The sequence below is a fragment of the Salvelinus alpinus genome, chromosome 19 (assembly GCF_045679555.1).
Source record: "Salvelinus alpinus chromosome 19, SLU_Salpinus.1, whole genome shotgun sequence".
Classification (NCBI taxonomy): domain Eukaryota; kingdom Metazoa; phylum Chordata; class Actinopteri; order Salmoniformes; family Salmonidae; genus Salvelinus; species Salvelinus alpinus.
This window is the reverse complement of record NC_092104.1, coordinates 40020370-40039679: the sequence shown is the minus strand read 5'-3', so window position 1 is coordinate 40039679 and position 19310 is coordinate 40020370. Positions and strand designations below refer to the sequence as shown.

Genomic DNA, 19310 nt, shown 5'->3' with positions numbered 1-19310 from the left:
TGCAGGAGGCAGTTTCTTTGAAATGTATACAATTTCTGTGGGTTACCTTAGCGTTGGAACAGGATGGCTCCCACACAATCACTTCTGAGGCGTCCACCCACACCACAAAGGGCAGCGTATGATCTGTGTTTCAGCAATGGGGCAGAGGTGAAACACCCCTTCAGTAGGCCTCATCGGCTGCAGGATTTCACACCAACTTATGAGGACCACCCTTGAGGAGAGGCGATGGAGCTGAAGTTCTTAATGAAGCGGCGGTAGAAGTTGGCAAACCCCAGAAACCGTTGGAGCCCCTTTATGGTGGTTGGGACTTGCCATGACCTAACTGCTTCAACCTTCCTTTCATTCATCCTCAACCCCTGTGGGCTGATCCAGTACCTTAAGGAGACATTGACCTGATGGAACTGGCACTTCTCCGCTTTAACATAAAAGGTGGTTATCCAGGAGGCATCTCAGGGCTACTCGGACGTGAGAGGTGATCCTCCAAGGTGGCCGAGTAGACCAGGATGTCATTGATATACACGACCACCTTGCACCCGATCATGTTCCGGAACACCTCGTTCACGAAGGTCTGAAACACTGACGGAGCATTGGCTAGTCCATAAGGCATCACCAAGTACTTGTAGTGCCCAGACGCCGTGCTGAAGGTCATCTTCCACTCATCCCCCTCCCAGATGCGGATAAGATTCTAGGTGCTTTGCAGGTCCAGCGTTGTAAAAGAACGGGCCCCACGGATCTGTTTGATGGTGGCCAGTACCAACGGGAGAGGGTAGAGGTACTTAGTGGTGATGGAATTGAGACCTTTGTAATTGATACAGGGAGAGAGATCCCCATCCTTCACAAAGAAGCCTGCCGACGCAGGAGAGGTGGATGAGAGGACAAAACACTGTTGGAGAGCCTCCTGGATGTACTTCATGGCCTCGGTCTCAGCACCAACAGAGGGAAGACACGGCTGCGCAGAGCCTTCTTGTAGGTCGATGGCATAGTCCCAGGCGCAATGAGGGAGACAGATGGCTTGGGTCTTGGAGAACACCACTCGGAGATCCTGTTAAGCCTCCGGGATGTTGGGCTGGATGGAAACAGAACTCTCAACTGACATGGAACCGCAGGGCAAGTAGGTCCTCCGGCATCCGGGTGCCCATCCTCGACCAGGAAATGGTGGGGTCATTACGTCGGAGCCATGGGAGGCCGAGGATGACTTTGTGCACTGGTGCAGTGATAATGAGGAATGGAAGGCTCTCCTGGTGCATGGATCCTACGGTGAAGATGAGTGGTGTTGTGACGTGTGTGATAATGCCAGATCCCACTGGTCGATTATCCAGGGCGTGGACCGAAAGAAGAGAGTGGGTACAAGGAAATATTCATATAGATGAGGGCCTGGTCAATGAAATTCCCCACAGCACTGGAATCCTCTAGATAGAAACAGCGGTAGAAACACCACATCAGGGACAGCCAACCAGTGAAATGAAAACCAGGAACGGTTTGGAGGAAAACGATGGAGTACTCACGCCTTTCCCAGGAAATGGATGATCAAAGGGACGCCCCTCTGCTCTCATGGATCCTGGGTTGGGACACACCGGACATCGCTGAAGCCCCTCCTGACCACAATGACTCTGGCGATGCCGCTCTGCTGCGTGGACCCCATCTCCATGGGTTCAGTACGGCCAAAGGAGGGAGAAGAGTGGCGAGGTGGGCACCGGCACCCCGAAAATGGTTATCCAGACGAATGGCCATTGCGATGAGTGTGTCCAAGGAAAGGTTGTCATCCTGATACGCCAACCATTTGTACCTCTTGGCGCAGTCCTCCCCCGGAATAGGGTGGGGGGCACAAGCTCATTCCATCCGCTGGAGGCTGCCACAGTCCGTAAGGTGAAGGCATACTCCGCAGTGGTCTGAGCACCCTGATGGAGTTGGAGAAGTTGCTCACCTCACTCTCTGCCCTCTGGAGGATGGTCGAAGACCGCCCTGAACAGAGCCATGAACCTCTTGTAGGAACCCAGCTTGTACTCTCCTCTCTTCCAGACTGCCGTAGCCCATTCAACGCCCGCCCGGTCAGGAGGGAAATGACCGTGGCAACCTTGGACCTCTTGGTGGTGGGGGCTCCCATCTGATTTACAAAATGGAGAGCACTGGACTAGGAAACCACAATATTTCGATGGAGTACCATCATACTTCTCCAGAAGGGACAGTCGGGCATGGCTGACCTAGGCGGACTGCTAGGTAGGCTGGGGGACTGGTTCACTGTGACGACCTGTGGTAGAAGGCCCTCTAATAATGATATGAAGATCTTCTCTGGTGTTGTCAAGGCGGTGGAGAATGCGAAGGACCTCCTCCATAGCCGTACCCAATTGCGCCAGCTGGTCGTGGTGTTGCTTGAGTAGATGACCCTGTTCGTTGATCGTCTGGAAGATGGTTTTATCTTCTGCTGCTGCTTCCATATCAAGGTAGTATTCTGTTACTTATACACCGGGAGTCAGGAAGCAGGTGCAGAAGGTGAGTTTAATAATGATCAACTCAAATAACAAAACATGAGAAGCGTACAGAACGTGAACAAAAACAATACTACTTAGTGACTGGTGGCTACTGAGGGCTAAATAAAGGGAGAGTAATCAAGGAAATAATTATGTCCAGGTGTGCGTAATGATGGGGAGCAGGTGTGCATAATGATAGTTGCCAGGGCCGGTAGATAGTAGACGACGTCAATGGAGCGGGGGAGCAGGAGTAGGCGTGACCAAGGTTGGGGAGTAATGGATTACATATCATCCGTTACATGTAACAGATTACAAAAAACGGTAGCTGCAATCCGTTACGTTACCTGCAAAAATATTGTAATCCGATTACAGATACTTTTGATTACTTTGGTGATTACTTTTAAATTCAGAAAGGAGGTTTGCTGAGAAAAAAATCTTTGTCACTTCTCTGTTTTCTCAATGACATTCAAATCAGCATTGAAAAAAGGCGCAAGTTAAAATTTGTTCCACCTGAACGAGTCTGACCAGAAGTCAGAGACCACTATGATGACACACCAACTGGGTTTGATGGATGGCGGGAAAAGAGCAGGAATAGGCTTTTCTAGGATACAGTCCAAGCTATGTCTTCCAATGGTACGACTTCTGTTGGCATCCAAAGATTATCCAACTTGAATAAACGCTTGGAGGTAAGGAAGTCAGTAGTGGTGTAGTCTACGGCGATACGGATATCACTTTTTATTGTTATCTACATAGCACATTGATGTGAATCACACTGCTGCTCTCTCATTTAGCTATTTGCGCCTTACAGATTGTGGTTGTTGTGGGTGGCTGTTCACAAATCTAAATGTGTATTTGAACCCAATAATGGTTGAATTCAAGAAGTTTAAGCTGCCTATCAATCATTGTTTTTGAAACCATTGGACAGCCTGTGAAAAACGCGCTCTTGCAACAGCTGCACAGAGCGGATCCCAGCCTATGGAATAAAAGTGGGGCTTTTATTGCTCAATCTAATTCATGCTAATAAAAATGTTTTATCCATAGGCCTAATGGACACATGTTCAAACTCGCACACTTTTAATAGACTTAAAAGGGGCAATCTGTAGTTGCTACATCCATTTTTGGACTTGTAAATTATATATATATATATATCCATTGATTCTTGAAGAATATAACTTATAAATGCCTCATGAGCTTAGTTCAACTGTCACACTCCATGAGAACCCAAAATATAAGCTTGTTTTTCTCCAATGTTTGTAAACACTGTATAGCCTCATAACATGGTTAAACCAATACATTTTATATCATGGATGGTTAGTCCTTGCATCCATAGCTCTGTCTATTAATCTGAGAGTGGTTACATTTCTCCAGGACCATCCCTCAGCTTTTTACCAAAAAAGAGGCAGTGCGTCCATTTTGTTATTGTTTCATCTGTGGATTTGCCCTTTAAACAGCTGCATATTATCAAGATATCAAAGTGTCACCAACAAAAAGTTTAACAATAGGCCTATAGCAAACGCAGCATATGGTATTAATTTTTCACATGTAAATAGCACTTTTCAGTCGTGCTCAAAGCATACCATTCCATGAGGGCAGCGTTTTTTCCCCTAACTCGAATCAATGACCCCAATCACTCAGAGAGTAGGGCTGGCTAATAAATCCTTAGTTTTGGGGTTATGCTCAGGTAAAACAATTTGGCTAATCTATACTTCCATATTTACAAGTCCTATTCTTGAAGATCAATGGGTATAACATGTATTGGAATGTTTTTTTAATATATTTTTTTATGTAAAGTTATCATTTAATCGTATTATTATATGTAGTAGAAAGCGATGGGTTAGAAGAAGCCTCCATAACCAACCCATAAAGTAAAATGTAACATCCATATACAGTTGAAGTCGGATGTTTACATACACCTTAGACAAATACATTTTAACTCAGTTTTTCACAATTCCTGACATTTAATCGTAGTAAAAATTCCCTGTCTTAGGTCAGTTAGGATCACCACTTTATTTTAAGAATGTGAAATGTCAGAATAATAGTAGAGAGAGTGATTTATTTCAGCTTTTATTTCTTTCATCACATTCCCAGTGGGTCAGAAGTTTACATACACTCAATTAGTATTTGGTAGCATTGCCTTTAAATTGTTTAACTTGGGTCAAACATTTCAGATAGCCTTCAACAAGCTTCCCACAATAAGTTGGGTGGATTTTGTCCCATTCCTCCTGACAGAGCTGGTGTAATTGAGTCAGGTTTGTAGGCCTCCTTGCTCGCACACACTTTTTCAGTTCTGCCCACAAATTTTCTATGGGATTGATGTCAGGGCTTTGTGATGGCCACTCCAATACCTTGACTTTGTTGTCCTTAAGCCATTTTGCCACAACTTTGGAAGTATGCTTGTGGTCATTGTCCATTTGGAAGACCCATTCTTGAGATGTTGCTTCAATATATACACATATTTTTCCTCCCTCATGATGCCATCTATTTTGTGAAGTGCACCAGTCCTTCCTGCAGCAAAGCACCCCCACAACATGATGCTGCCACCCCCGTGCTTCACAGTTGGGATGGTGTTCTTCGGCTTGCAAGCCTCCCCCTTTTTCCTCCAAACATAACGATGGTCATTATGGCCAAACAGTTCTATTTTTGTTTCATCAGACCAGAGGACATTTCTCCAAAAAGTACAATCTTTGTCCCCATGTGCAGTTGCAAACCGTAGTCTGGCTTTTTTATGGCGGTTTTGGAGCAGTGGCTTCTTCCATGCTGAGCAGCCTTTCAGGTTATGTCGATATAGGACTCGTTTTACTGTCGATATTGATACGTTTGTACCTGTTTCCTCCAGCATCTTCACAAGGTCCTTTGCTGTTGTTCTGGGATTTATTTGCACTTTTCGCACCAAAGTACGTTCATCTCTAGGAGACAGAATGCTTCTCCTTCCTGAGCGCTTTGATGGCTGCGTGGTCCCATGGTGTTTATACTTGCGTACTATTGTTTGTACAGATGAACGTGGTACCTTCAGGCGTTTGGAAATTGCTCCCAAGGATGAACCAGACTTGTGGAGGTCTACAGTTTTTTTTTTTAGGTCTTGGCTGATGTCTTTTGATTTTCCCATGATGTCAAGCAAATAGGCACTGAGTTTGAAGGTAATGATGTCAAATGATGCTATATCTACAGTAGCTTTGATTGGACTGATAACATCATTCTTTCAAAATCTTAGCTAGCAAGCTAGCAGTCATCATGAATCAAGTCGACAATCTACTGGCAAATCTTTTTCAACCCTTGTCATATGAAGAGAAATAATGAAGAGAAATTATAGATAAAACGTATCGGTGCTCATCGGCCATTGGACATAAACATTACACAACAAGTTGGAAATCGCAAATTCAACAATGAGTGGTTTGGAAGGAATCAGTGGCTAACTGCAAGCATTGCAAAGCAATCACTAGCCTGCTATTTAGTGTGGCGGGTGTGCGATCCAAGTCTGGGTTTAAGGGTCTCTTTTCCAAGCTTAAAAAGATAAACATTTAACATTGGATATGCTGTCAATCATTCAAAACGTGTATTCATTTGTGGATGTCCATCACCCATTTCATAGGATATGATATTGTGGACTACAGGAAAAGAAAGTGCGTACGGCCCAGTACATCACTGGGGCCAAGCTTCCTGTCATCCAGGACCTCTATACCAGGCGGTGTCAGAGGAAGGCCCTTAAAAATTGTCATAGACTGTTCTCTCTGCTACCGCAGGGCAAGTGGTACCGAAGTGCCAACTGCCAAGTTAATGTCCAAAAGGCTCGTTAACAGCTTCTACCCCAAGCCATAAGAATTCTGAACAGCTAATCAAATGGCTACCCGGACAATTTGCATTAACTCTCCATTTTTTATGCTGCTGCTACTCGCTGTTTATTATCTATACACAGTCACTTTACCCCTACCTACATGTACAAATTATCTCGATTACCTTGTACCCCCACACATTGACTTGGTACTGGTACCCTATAGCCTCGTTATTGTTCTCTTATTGTGTTACTTTTTAAACCTTAGTTTATTTAGTAAATATTTTCTTAACACTTATTTGTCTGAACTGCATTGTTGGTTAAGGGCTTGTAAGTAAGCTACACCTGTTGTATTTGGCGCATGTGAAAAATGTAATTTGATTTTGATTTGATGTTACGAATGACAATTTGTATTATATGTTACGAATTTGCAAATGTACAATATGTTAAGAATTTGCTAAACCTATGGTATGTTACAAATTCTAGCTAGGTGCCTAGGTGGCTAATGTTAGCTAAGCTCGGGGTTAGGGTTAATTCTAGGGGTTAGGTTAAAGGGTTAACCTCTACAAGATCGGTGCCCGCCCCACCCCTGCGGGATGGTTGTGCTAACGTAGGCTAATGTGATTAGCATGAGGTTGTAAGTAACAAAAGAAATCCCAGGACATAAACAAATCTGATATGGGCAGAAAGCTTAAATTCTTGTAAAACTAACTGAACTGTCCAATTTACAGTAGCTATTACAGTGAAAGAATACCATGCTATTGTTTGTGGAGAGTGCACAATTATGAACTTGAAAATGTATTAATAAACCAATTAGGCACATTTGGCCAGTCTTAATACAACATTTTGAACAGCTATACAATGGTTCATTGGATCAGTAAAAAACTTTGCACATAGACTGCTGCCATCTAGTGTCCAAAATCTAAATTGTGCCTGGGCTGGAATAATACATTATGGCCTTTCTCTTGCATTTCAAAGATGATGGTAAAAATAATTTTAAAAAACATGTTTTTTTTCTTTGTATCACATTTCCACAAACTTCAAAGTGTTTTTTTTCAAATGGTATCAAGAATATGCATATCCTTGCTTCAGGTCCTGAGCTACATTTTAGGCGAAAATTGAAAAAAAGTGTTGGATCCTTAACAGGTTTTAAGTAGCCATATGTCTCATGCAACCAAAAACAAACAGAACATATCATGCTAAATGAGTGTCTCGGATTTACGTAAAGAACAATACAAAATGCTCTGAGAGGTACAGTAAAAGTTAGCACATGAAAAAGCATAGTACATACGGGACGTACTAATACACCTTGATATAGGGGAGGCGCATTTAAGCAGATGAGGAAATTTGGCTTGGATGGAAGACATTTTTAAGTAAAACCTGCAAAAGAGCAAATGTAAACCAGGGAAAAAAATACACTACCCTCCCCTGTGCCCAATAAAAAAAAAGTTTATCAACCATTCCCTATTTTGGATCACTCCTCTGCCCCAATAAATTGCGATCTGTCCGTTAGAATAACTGTCCACATTTGCTTTTCCTCAGCCGACAATACCAGTAATGAACAGCAAAATTACTAGCCTATGTTCATCTACTATAGTAGAAAAGTTTAGGCTACCTAATATTTTGGTCAGCTTGTCGAGAAATAGCCTATTCCAAACAGACTCTGGGACAGTTGTGGGACGGTAGATCCCAAATTCATACAAACAGTAGTCTAAGACTACAATTAAAAGCAATGAGTCTGATGCAACAGATCACAACGTTTAGCTTAAAATGTTGATGAACTATTATTTATTCACATTATACAGCCAGCAATGCGAACAAGGCAGTAGGCTACGCGCGAATGTTCGTTCCAAAATGCAATTAGCGGGAAAATAACGTTGTCAAAAGAGCACTGCACATGTGAGTGGTTTCATGTGACAGAGATTAAAATATCCTTTGGCAATTTAGAAAGAGAGGAGATCTGATAGGCTATTTTGAGGCAATGTAAGACATGTCTGTGTGGAGCGCTGAAGCCTGCCTTCTGTTGCCGTTTGATGCCCCGTTTGATGCCGCGTTCAAAGCAACTGGGAGCTCGGAAATCTCTGACTTCCGACTTCAGTGTGTTCGAGACAAATGGGAACTAGGCAAAAACGAGCGCCGAATGAGAAAAATCGTTTTGACCGGTCATCCAACTCGGAATTCCAACTCGGGAACTCTGGCGCCAACTTTTCCGACCTGAAACTCATCGGCCTATTTTTCAGAGTTCCCAGATGTCCTGAAAGCACCACAATATGCTGCAGCAGCAACTCTTGCACTGTCTGACAGATTTTCCACTCAAAGTCTCTGTATCTGTAAATGTGTGATAAATGTCAAAAGTTTACATTCACTTGGGTTGGAGTCATTAAAACTCATTTTTCAACCACTCCACACATTTCTTGTTAATAACAAACTATAGTTTTGGCAGGCCGGTTAGGACATCTACTTTGTGCATGACACAAGTACTTTTTCCAATAATTGTTTACAGACAGATTATTTCACTTATCATTCACTGTATCACAATTCCAGTGGGTCAGAAGTTTACATACACTAGGTTGACTGTGCCTTTAAACAGCTTGGAAAATTCCAGAAAATTATGTAATGGCTTTAGATGCTTCTGATAGGCTAATTGACATCATTTGAGTCAATTGGAGGTGTACCTGTGGATGTATTTCAAGGCCTACCTTCAAACTCAGTGCTTCTTTGCTTGACATCATGGGAAAATCAAAAGAAATCAGTCAAGACCTCAGAAAAAAAACTGTAGACTTCCACAAGTCTGGTTCATCCTTGGGAGAAATTTCCAAATGCCTGAAGGTACCACGTCCATCAGTACAAACAGTAGTACGCAAGTATAAACACCATGGGACCATGCAGCCGTCATACCGCTCAGGAAGGAGACGCGTTCTGTCTCCTAGAGATGAACATACTTTGGTGCGAATGTAACGGATGTGAAATGGCTAGCTAGTTAGCGGTGGTGGGTGCTAATAGCGTTTCAATTGGTTACGTCAATCGCTTTGAGACCTTGAAGTAGTGGTTCCCCTTGCTCTGCAAGGGCCGCGGCTTTTGTGGAGTGATGGGTAACGATGCTTCGTGGGTGACTGTTGTTGATGTGTGCAGAGGGTCCCTGGTTCGCGCCCGGGGCGAGGTGACGGACGTAAAGTTAAACTGTTACATTGATGCTGTTGACCCGGATTACTGGTTGCTGCAGAAAAGGAGGGGGTGAGTGTAACGGATGTGAAATGGCTAGCTAGTTAGCGGTGGTGCGCGCTAATGTGTGCAGAGGGTCCCTGGTTCGCGCCCGGGTCGGGGCGAGGGGACGCCGTAAAGTTAAACTGTTACACGAAAAGTGCAAATCAATCCCAGAACAACAGAAAAGGACCTTGTGAAGATGCTGGAGGAAACGGGTACAAAAATATCTATATCCACAGTCAAAACCAGTCCTATTTCGACATAACCTGAAAGGCCGCTCAGCAAGGAAGAAGCCACTACTCCAAACCGCCATAAAAAAAGCCAGACTACGGTTTGCAAGTGCACATGGGGACAAAGATCATACCGTTTGGAGAAATATCCTCTGGTCTGATGAAACAAAAATAGAACTGTTTGCCCATAATGACCATCGTTATGTTTGGAGGAAAAAGGGGGAGGCTTGCAAGCCGAAGAACACCATCCCAACCGTGAAGCACAAGGGTGGCAGCATCATGTAGTGGGGGTGCTTTGCTGCCCGAGGGACTGGTGCACTTCACAAAATAGATGGCTTCATGAGGAAGGAAAAGTATGTGGATATATTGAAGCAACATCTCAAGACAACAGTCAGGAAGTTAAAGCTTTGTTGCAAATGGGTCTTCCAAATGGACAATGACCCCAAGCATACTTCCAAAGTTGTGGCAAAATGGCTTAAGGACAACAAAGTCAAGGTATTTGAGTGGCCATCACAAAGCCCTGACCTCAATCCTATAGAACATTTGTGGGCAGAACTGAAAAAGCGTGTGTGAGCAAGGAGGCCTACAAACCTGACTCAATTACACCAGCTCTGTCAGGAGGAATGGGACAAAATTCACCCAACTTATTGTGGAAGGCTACCCAAAACGTTTGACCCAAGTTAAACAATTTAAAGGCAATGCTACCAAATACTAATTGAGTGTATGTAAACTTCTGACCCACTGGGAATGTGATGAAAGAAATAAAAGCTGAAAGAAATCATTCTCTCTACTATTATTCTGACATTTCACATTCTTAAGATAAAGTGGTGATCCTAACTGACCTAAGACAGGGAATTTTTACTAGGATTAAATGTCAGGAATTGTGAAAAACTGAGTTTAAATGTATTTGGCTGAGGTGTATGTAAACTTCTGACTTCAACTGTACACATGCTCCAATTTAATTGCACTAAATTATGTAAATGATCCTATATACAGATAAGCATGACCAGTCAAATGTATTTCCATCAATGAATATGCTAAAAAGCATTTTTTTGCAATGGGATTTAAAAAAAATCTCCCCCTGGACAATTGTCCAATTTTATTTATCGGCTTTTCTATTTTCTGGTCTGAGAAAAGCAGGCTACTACTGGCTAACAGAAATGCTGCTATGGAGTCTCATGGAAACATATGCCGAGTTCAGTGCGTTCAAGACAACTGGGAACTCTGGGGGGAAAAAACGAGCTCCGACTGGGGGGAAAAAAACGCGTCGAACGGTCATCCAAGCGCTATGACTTTCCGACCTGAAGATCTCTGACATCATGATTTGACCAACTTTTTTTGAGTTACTAGTTGTCTTGGAAGCACTAGAGCACGCCAGCTTGTAGTCCTAAAACCCGGAAATTAGTTACCTCTAGTTCGTTCAGCCATTCATATGGTGAAAATTAATGGGGAAAGAATAGCGTTTTGGGATAAACACCAAAAATAAAGTCTGAGGTTAACACAAGCTTAGATCTGACACATTTTGTTCTATGAGATAATATCAGTCAGTTAACATGACCTTTATGAATTATGCAACCTTTATGTGCTTTATGTGCTATTTAAAATTAAATAAACGCTTCAAAAAGTGATGCTAGCTGATGATGATTAGATCATAGAACAAAACATATAAGATTTCCTAAGCCTGTGTTTACCAAAAACCCTCCAAAAACGCCATTCATTTCCACATAAGTTTTGTTCAACGAACCATGGTGGAGTTAGTGCCTACAAAAAGACACCATTACTATTTCTCTCACATGCATAGCAAAGATATTTATAACTAATTACCCATTCTGTCTGTGTGCATAGTTTGAGCTACTCAAGAAAGTGACGTTCAGTGTTGCCAACTAATTTTCAGGGTAAGTTGCTAGTGGCAGGTTTTAAAAAAATATATTTTTTAAATGTATTTTATTCATAATACAAAAATCAACTTACATTGCTACATCAAACATGTCTAGCAAACCAAACACAGGTATTAACAATGCTCAAACATACAAAAAATATAAAAATAAAATACAAAAAATAAACAATTTAAGTGCAATTATATTCACTCTGAAAATATCTTATTATAATGATTCATGAAGGTGTTATTCTTGTTGTTATTCACTAGGGTTAGTGTTTTAATAAGATAATTAAATTCAATCAGAAAAATTGGTAATTTTGGTATAGAATTGTGGAATTTTTGTTTGTGTATAAAGTATTTGGCAACAAGAATAAAAAAATTAACAATCATTTCAGTGGTTTTGTTATCATTGCAATAGTAACATATTATATATTTTATGTTAAAATTATAGGCAGTGTTCATAATGGTAAATAAGTACTTTGCAAGGTTTTCCCAAAATTCTGACACAAATTTACATTCAAAGAACAAGTGAGACAGATTCTCACCTTCTTTTTCACAGAAAACGCAGATATCATCAATAGCCACAAATTTGGAAATCATAGAGTTACATGGATATATCTTATGTAAAATTTTGAAGTGCACTTCCTTAACTTTGTTTGGTATACAGTATTTGTAAGGCCTTAACCATGCATTTTTCCAGACAATGTCAGGAATAAGCATGTTCCAGAAAAACTTTCCTCTCGGTGTAAGTTGGTTTTGTGAATGAAGAATTTGTCTTATATATTTATTACAACAAGATTTCTCAAGTAAGCCCACGCCTTCCAATCTGAGTTCTGGATAAACTTTGTGATCATTCCCAAAATTAAGATTACTTTTCATAAGTGTAGTTAGACCACTGGGAATGGCTTTGATCACAGAAATAAACTCTCTGAAAGGTATTGGAAACTCTTTCATTGTTATAAATTGTTCATATGTGAGAATATTACCCTTGTTGTCGAAAATATCTAGAACAAAGTCAATATTCCTCTCATGCCAGCTGGGGTAGAACAATGACTTATTCCTTACAGTAATGTCTTAATTATTCCACAAAAGAGCTTTATGAGGGGAAAAATTGTGCAGGAAACATATTTTCCAGGCCATTAAAGCTTGTTGGTGAAACCTAGCCAATTTAGCAGGTAATCTTTCAGGAATATAATTACATTTCAGTAAAAATCGAAGACCTCCCAATTTATTAAACACATTATTTGGAATGAAATACCATATTGAGTCAGTATCGAGCAAACATTTTTTCAGACAGTTTATCTTGAAAGTGTTATTTATGTTAACAAAATCCAACACTTCTAGACCGCCTTCAGCTCTCTTGTTAGAAAGGACAGATTTTTTTAGTTTGTGAGACTTATTTTTCCAGATGAAGTCAAGAAAGGTCTTATTGATCTCTTTACAAGTAGCTGGATTTACACATAACGATAATGAGGGGTACACAAAACGAGACAGTCCCTCTGCATTGGACAGAAGTACTCTCCCAAGTATAGAAAGATCTCTTTGTAGCCAATTATTAAATATATTTTTAGTTCTCTTAATTTTAGGAGAGAAATTCAAATGTTGTCTGACTAAGTGGTTTTTTGACAGATGTATTCCTAAATATTTAACACAGTCCTTAACAGGAATATTTTCAATTTCTTTATCATCAGAGTCAAATAAACATAAGGTTTCACATTTAGAAACATTCAGCATTAATCCTGATGCAATAGAAAATGCCGTTATAGCATTAAGGGCGACCTGGTCTTTGTCTCTTAAGAAAAGAGTAGTATCATCAGCCAGTTGGGAAATTTTGATTTCTTTGTTAAAAATGGTTAAGCCATACAAATTTGCATCATTCAGAATATCTAGAGATAGAAGTTCCAGAACCAAAATGAATAAAAATGGCAAAATTGGGCATCCCTGTCGTACACTTCTGTTGATACTAAATCTTTTGGAAGTATTAAGGTTTAGTAGCACAGAACTATTTATATCTTTGTAAAACATGCGAATTACTTTAATAAAATGTTCACCAAATCCAAAATGTTTAAGAGACCTAAAGAGAAATTCATGTTCAATTGTGTCAAAGGCTTTACAGAAGTCCAGAAATAGGACAACCGCCTCTGAGTCAATTGCATCTGAATAATCTATAAGGTCCAAGACTAAACGAATGTTAGAGCTTATGTGACGGCCCTTCATAAATCCTGTTTGAGTCTCATTTATAATGGTATCTATTCCTTTCTTTAATCTTTTGGCATAAACCAGAGCAATCAATTTGTAATCAACATTTAATAAAGTAATTGGTCTCCAATTGTCAATGAGAGAAGGGTCTTTATCAGGCTTCGGAATCAATGAAATAAGGCCCTGTTTCATAGTGGAGACCATTTCCCCATTTTTAATGCAATCTTGAAACATATTGAAAATCGGGTCTTCTAGCAACTCCCAAAACTGTCTATAGAATTCAACTGACAGGCCATCAGGGCCAGGTGATTTCCCTTTTTTCATTGAATTCAGAGCCTCTCTAATTTCTCCAATTGACACAGGTGAATCGTAAACTGAGTGGAAATCATCCTCAATTACAGGGACACAATTCTGAATGTGGCAAATGTAGCTTTCACAACCATCTTCCTGAAATTGAGAGCTGTAAAGGTTTTCATAAAAGGAATTGACAAATGATGATATTGTAATGGGATCTGTTAATCTGTTAAGTGCAAAAAAGTAACTAGTGTTTCTTTCCCCCTCTTCAATCCATTTTGCTCTTGACCTTACAAAGGCGCCCTTTGCCAGATCCGTGTAAGTCTGTTCTAATTCTAGTTGTAAAGACCTGAACACAGACTCCTCTTCTTCAGATAGATTATCTTTCTTTAGAAAACTGTCAAGCTTGCTCATCATCTCCTTTTCTCTATGGTTCTTTAATTGCATCAGCTCTTTGGCGCGTTTAATGGCTACAACTCTGACTTTATATTTGAAAAATTCCCATCTACTTCCATGACCCAAGTCTTTTCTTGCAAAAATATCTTTAGCTAATGATTTGATGCTTTCAATGAGATCAGTATCTTTAAGAAGTGTATTGTTTAATTTCCATTGCTAGTGGCAGGTTGATTTGTTGCAAAATGACATCGTGATGTCATTGCGTGATAACGTAAAACTGCGTCATTACGTAGAATATACAATAACGTTACTTAAATTGACTGGCCAGCTCGGCAATAAATATGATTTGACATTTGTTCAGGTACAGACTCCCACTCTTTTATTACTTGTGTCTGTACAATTTTGATTGAGACATGTTGATTGATGTTGTAAGTTTGTTCAAGATCAAACATTCATGACAAACTATATTCATTGGGTTTGGCTCGTCAAACCCGTACTACTGCTGCTGCAGTCAGCCAACAATGATTTGCAATTTTCTGAAATTGCTGCTGGCTGGCTGCTGCCTGTGCACGAGCTGAGCGCCTGCTGCTGACGTCACTCACAGGGCACTTTTGCAGCCAGGCACATGTGTTGTGACTGAGTGTGTGACAGAGAAAATCGTTTTTGTGTCATTTAGAGGGAAATTGCGTGCTTTTTATTGTTTGAATCACTTTTAAAAAGTTGCTAAAAGTTCCAAATACTTTTTTAAAAGTAGCTACATTTATTGCTAGGTGGTGTTTGGAAAGAAAAGTTGCCAGGGTATTCTGAAAAGTTGCTAAATCTAGAAACTAAATTGGCATCACTGGTGACGTTGCAGGCTAGCTCAGTGCTGCCCCATCTCATTGAATAACTAAAATTGAAGGCCGATAGGGGTACTGCAGGCTTCCATTAGCTATTAAATTATCCTTCTAACTTCATCTGTGTGCGATTTTAAAATACTCTGTTCAAGGACATACATCTGGTGTATTATTTTTAATATATACGAAGATTGACCACGAATATTGTAATTATTCCATTCCTATAATGGATCCTGTTTTGTGCAAACAATGCCCGCAGGACCGTGGTCAGACTTGAACATCTGCGGCTTCAATGAGAGGGGGCAGTCTTTCTCCCCTGGTATAGAGGTGTTGGTTGTTTAGCAACAACTATGGGGCAAAACAGACTGGGTTGGCTTAGATCAGCATTTCCAAAACTTGGTCCTGGGGACCTCAAGGGGTGCACGTTTTGGTTTTTTGCTCCAGCACTACACAGCTGATTTCAAATAATCAAATCTTTATGATTAGTTCATTATTTGAATCAATTGTGTAGTGCTAGGGCACAAACCAAGACGTGCACCCCTTGGCCGAGTTTGGGAAATGCTGGCTTAAGTTGCTTACAACATGTAAGCTATATTTTGTCTCCAAAGTTTATTGAAAACATACATACATTTGCACAATGAGCACTTGTTTCCTCTCAAATACATCCATACAGTTGTTGGTTAGCTCGCTAGCGCACTTTAGCCATATTAGCACTGACATGAAATCAGGCAAAACACCTCAAAACAAGACATGGTATCAAGAACAAGATAAAATGATCTGAAAAGATTCCCCACATTGCAGTTTCTTGTCACTCTTGCTAGCAATCTGGCTATCCAACAACATGCTGACTTCTGCCCCATAGAAGCACACAGATTGTTTTTGTGACATTGTCCAATACACAGTATTTATTAATTTTTTTACCCCATTTTTTCTCCCCAATTGGTAGTAGTTACAGTCTTGTCTCATCGCTGTAACTCCCGTACGGACTCGGGAGAGGCGAAGGTCGAGTGCCGCCCCATGGGCCTCCCGGTCGCGAACCCTGAATCTCTGGTGGCACAGCTAGCACTGCGATGCAGTGCCTTCGACCACTGCGCCACCTGGGAGGCCACTGATACACAGTATTAACAGAAATCACTCCGCCATTTCCTGGTTGCTAAAATTCGAATAGTTTGCCTAAGTATTGTATTTTCAGCTGTTTGAAGCTGGTGTACAAAACCGAAAGTGAAAGATGCAAAAACGAAACTTAAGAAAGGGAAGCATAGAAATAGTGCTAATACAATAGATCTACCACTTCTTAGACTTGCTTGATAAATCTATAACACACATTTCTATGTGAATTTGGTCGGGTCGCCCAAAAAGTTACATATTGTTGCTTTAATGTACAATCTCTGTATGTGTTGATAGTGTCCTGACAGACATGTTCAAACATCACTGCACTCAAACATCTACATTTCATATGCGAACATGCTTCTGTCTAATGCTCCATAATGATGTTTCCTCTTCTTTTGCAGATGTTTTGGTGATTTAAGGATTGTGCTGCTTTACCTACTGTCCCGTGAGTCACAGCCAGCTGCACTCTAACTAACTGTACACTTTTCATTTTAATTTGGATTTTTTATTAAAAGAGCCCAAGAGAAAATTTGCATTTACTCCAGAGACCAAAGCCTGTTTCTATAAATCAATAGGGATGTCTCAGTCCAGAGGCCTCTGCATGGATCGAGGGCACTCTGCATGGTTTCCAAGGCCAAGATCCTGGTTACAAAGACCAATATCCTGTTTCCAGAGGCGATCCCTCAGAGCGTCAGCAGACCCCACCTCTTCAGATAATGTCTACACCAGTTGCCTTTACGGTGATACTCTAGCAATACCTAAATATCCACAGCAACAGAATCAGAAGACGCCATTCATTCTGATTCAATACTCATGCAGGGCTGGGTTGGAAATGACTATGGTGCTTTAAAGCAATATCAAAACTCTATTGCTGTTACTTTCATTAGAAGATCCTGTTCTAACTCTACCTGTGTTCTCTCAGCCCAGGGCTTCCGCTGCACTCTGCAGCAGAGGCCCAGCTGCAGCAGTGCCAGGTTGACTCCCAAAAGCAATGCCAGAGGAGCGGAAGGGAGGCCAGTGAGCAGTGCTCTGGGTAGAGTGGAGAACAGCCCAGGGAGGGGGACCAGAGCCATGAGCAGACCAGTTACTGCACCCGGGGGAGGAGGAAGGCGCAGAGACCCGGGCCAGAGACCTGGAGCTCAAATCAGGGACAGGACAGGTTAACACCCTTCTCTTAGTGGAAAATATCTAATATATTCCAACTGTCAAATTCTTTCTTTCTTGATCTCCTAATTTTTCATATCCTGTTTATATTTTTGCTTGCTTACACAGTCCCTTAATCCACAAAGCTAACTTGAAAGGAACACTAGCTATGCATGTAACAAACCAAACACAAATCAAAATCCCAATTACTACTGCTTAACTGGCTAACCTGACCTGTGCTGCAGCATCTGGTGCTAAACTGTACTCATCACTGTCATAATGGGTGACTGAGGCTACTGTTTACTCTTAGTGCTAACCATTGAAAAAGCCCTTTGATCAGAGTTCTCTCTTATGAGCCAACAGTAGAGCTATACACACAAGCTTCCATCTGCCTCACAAATTCCCATAAACATAACCAAATAACATGGATAAACTAATCTTTTCCCTTTCTGACTTCGGGCTAAACAGCTGTGGTTTATTTTTGGTTGCCCAAACAAATAATCAACCAATTTTATTACCCATTCGCATGAAATTTCCTCTCTGTGTGTTAGCTGCAGCTTTTATTAATTACCTTTGAAATCCTTGATCGATAATGGTCACACACACACACACACAGTCTTAACACTGCTTTAAATGAAGTTGTGCTCAATCTCTCATACACTGACCATGTTAATTTCAAAACATTGTATTTGGGACATTAGCCAAGAATGAATGTCAAACATCTGCAGCCGTAGTTTCAGAAGGTAGCTGTTGACACTCCAAAACCACATCTCTCACATTGACTGACTGACTTTATTATACATTTCTTGTAAGAATGTCCCAGACTGCCCTGCAACACCAAACAGGACAACACACATAGACAGCAGCAAGACACGTGGAGGGGGAGGAGGCCTTTCTCAACATCATCCACACTGCATCTTTATCTGCCCTCTTCATCATACTATGAGGATGACGAGCAGGAGATGGATATAGAGCTAGAGAAGGAGGATGTGAGGTATGGTTTTATTTATGGGTGTTATACGGGTGTTATAATGTCATACATATAGTGCATTCGGAAAGTATTCAGGCCCCTTGACTTTTTCCACATTTTGTTACGTTACAGCCTTATTCTAAAATGGATAAAATAGATTTTTCCCCCATCATTTTACACACAATAACTCATAATGACAAAGCGAGAACAGGTTTTTAGAAACGTTTCTGCAGCATTGAAGGTCCTCAAGAACAGTGGCCTCCATCATTCTTAAAATGGAAGACATTTGGAACCACCAAGAATCAACCTAGAGCTGGCCGCCTGGCCAAACTGAGCAATCAGGGGAGAAGGGCCTTGGTCAGGGAGGTGGCCAAGAACCCGATGGTCACTCTTACAGAGCTCCAGAGTTCCTCTGTGGAAATGGGAGAACCTTCCAGAAGCACAACCATCTCTGCATCACTCTACCGATCAGGCCTTTATGGTAAAGTGGCCAGACGGAAGCCAATCCTCAGTAAAGGGCAGATGACAACCCGCTTGTAGTTTGCCAAAAAGCACCTGAAAGGACTCTCAGACCATGAGAAACAAGATTCTCTGATCTGATGAAACCAAGATGTAACTCTTTGGCCTGAATGCCAAGAGTCACGTCTGGAGGACATCTGGCACCATGCCGTAGGGATGTTTTTCAGCAGCAGGGACTGGGAGACTAGTCAGGATCGAGGCAAAGATGAACGTAACAAAGTACAGAGAGATCCGTGATGAAAACCTGCTCAGAACCTCAGACTGGGGCGATGGTTCACCTTCCAACAGGACAA

General features: G+C 41.3%; 1 protein-coding gene across 3 annotated transcripts in view; it reads left to right on the top strand.

Annotated features, from left to right (window-relative positions):
• Nucleotides 1–19310, top strand: part of LOC139545937 (uncharacterized) — a 46171-nt gene that overhangs the window by 24929 nt on the left and 1932 nt on the right. Inside the window, exons 2-5 of one of the 3 annotated variants that reach the window (XR_011669155.1) lie at nt 16787–16862; nt 16961–17125; nt 17308–17544; nt 18352–18522. Coding sequence is in view for 2 of the 3 variants with exons in the window: in XM_071354207.1 (XP_071210308.1) it covers nt 16963–17125; nt 17308–17544; nt 18342–18522 (581 nt within the window). In the remaining variant the exon portion in view is untranslated. Of the gene's footprint in view, nt 1–16786; nt 16863–16960; nt 17126–17307; nt 17545–18341; nt 18523–19310 lie in introns of all 3 variants that reach the window. The other 2 variants (XM_071354207.1, XM_071354206.1) reach the window with 2 other exon arrangements.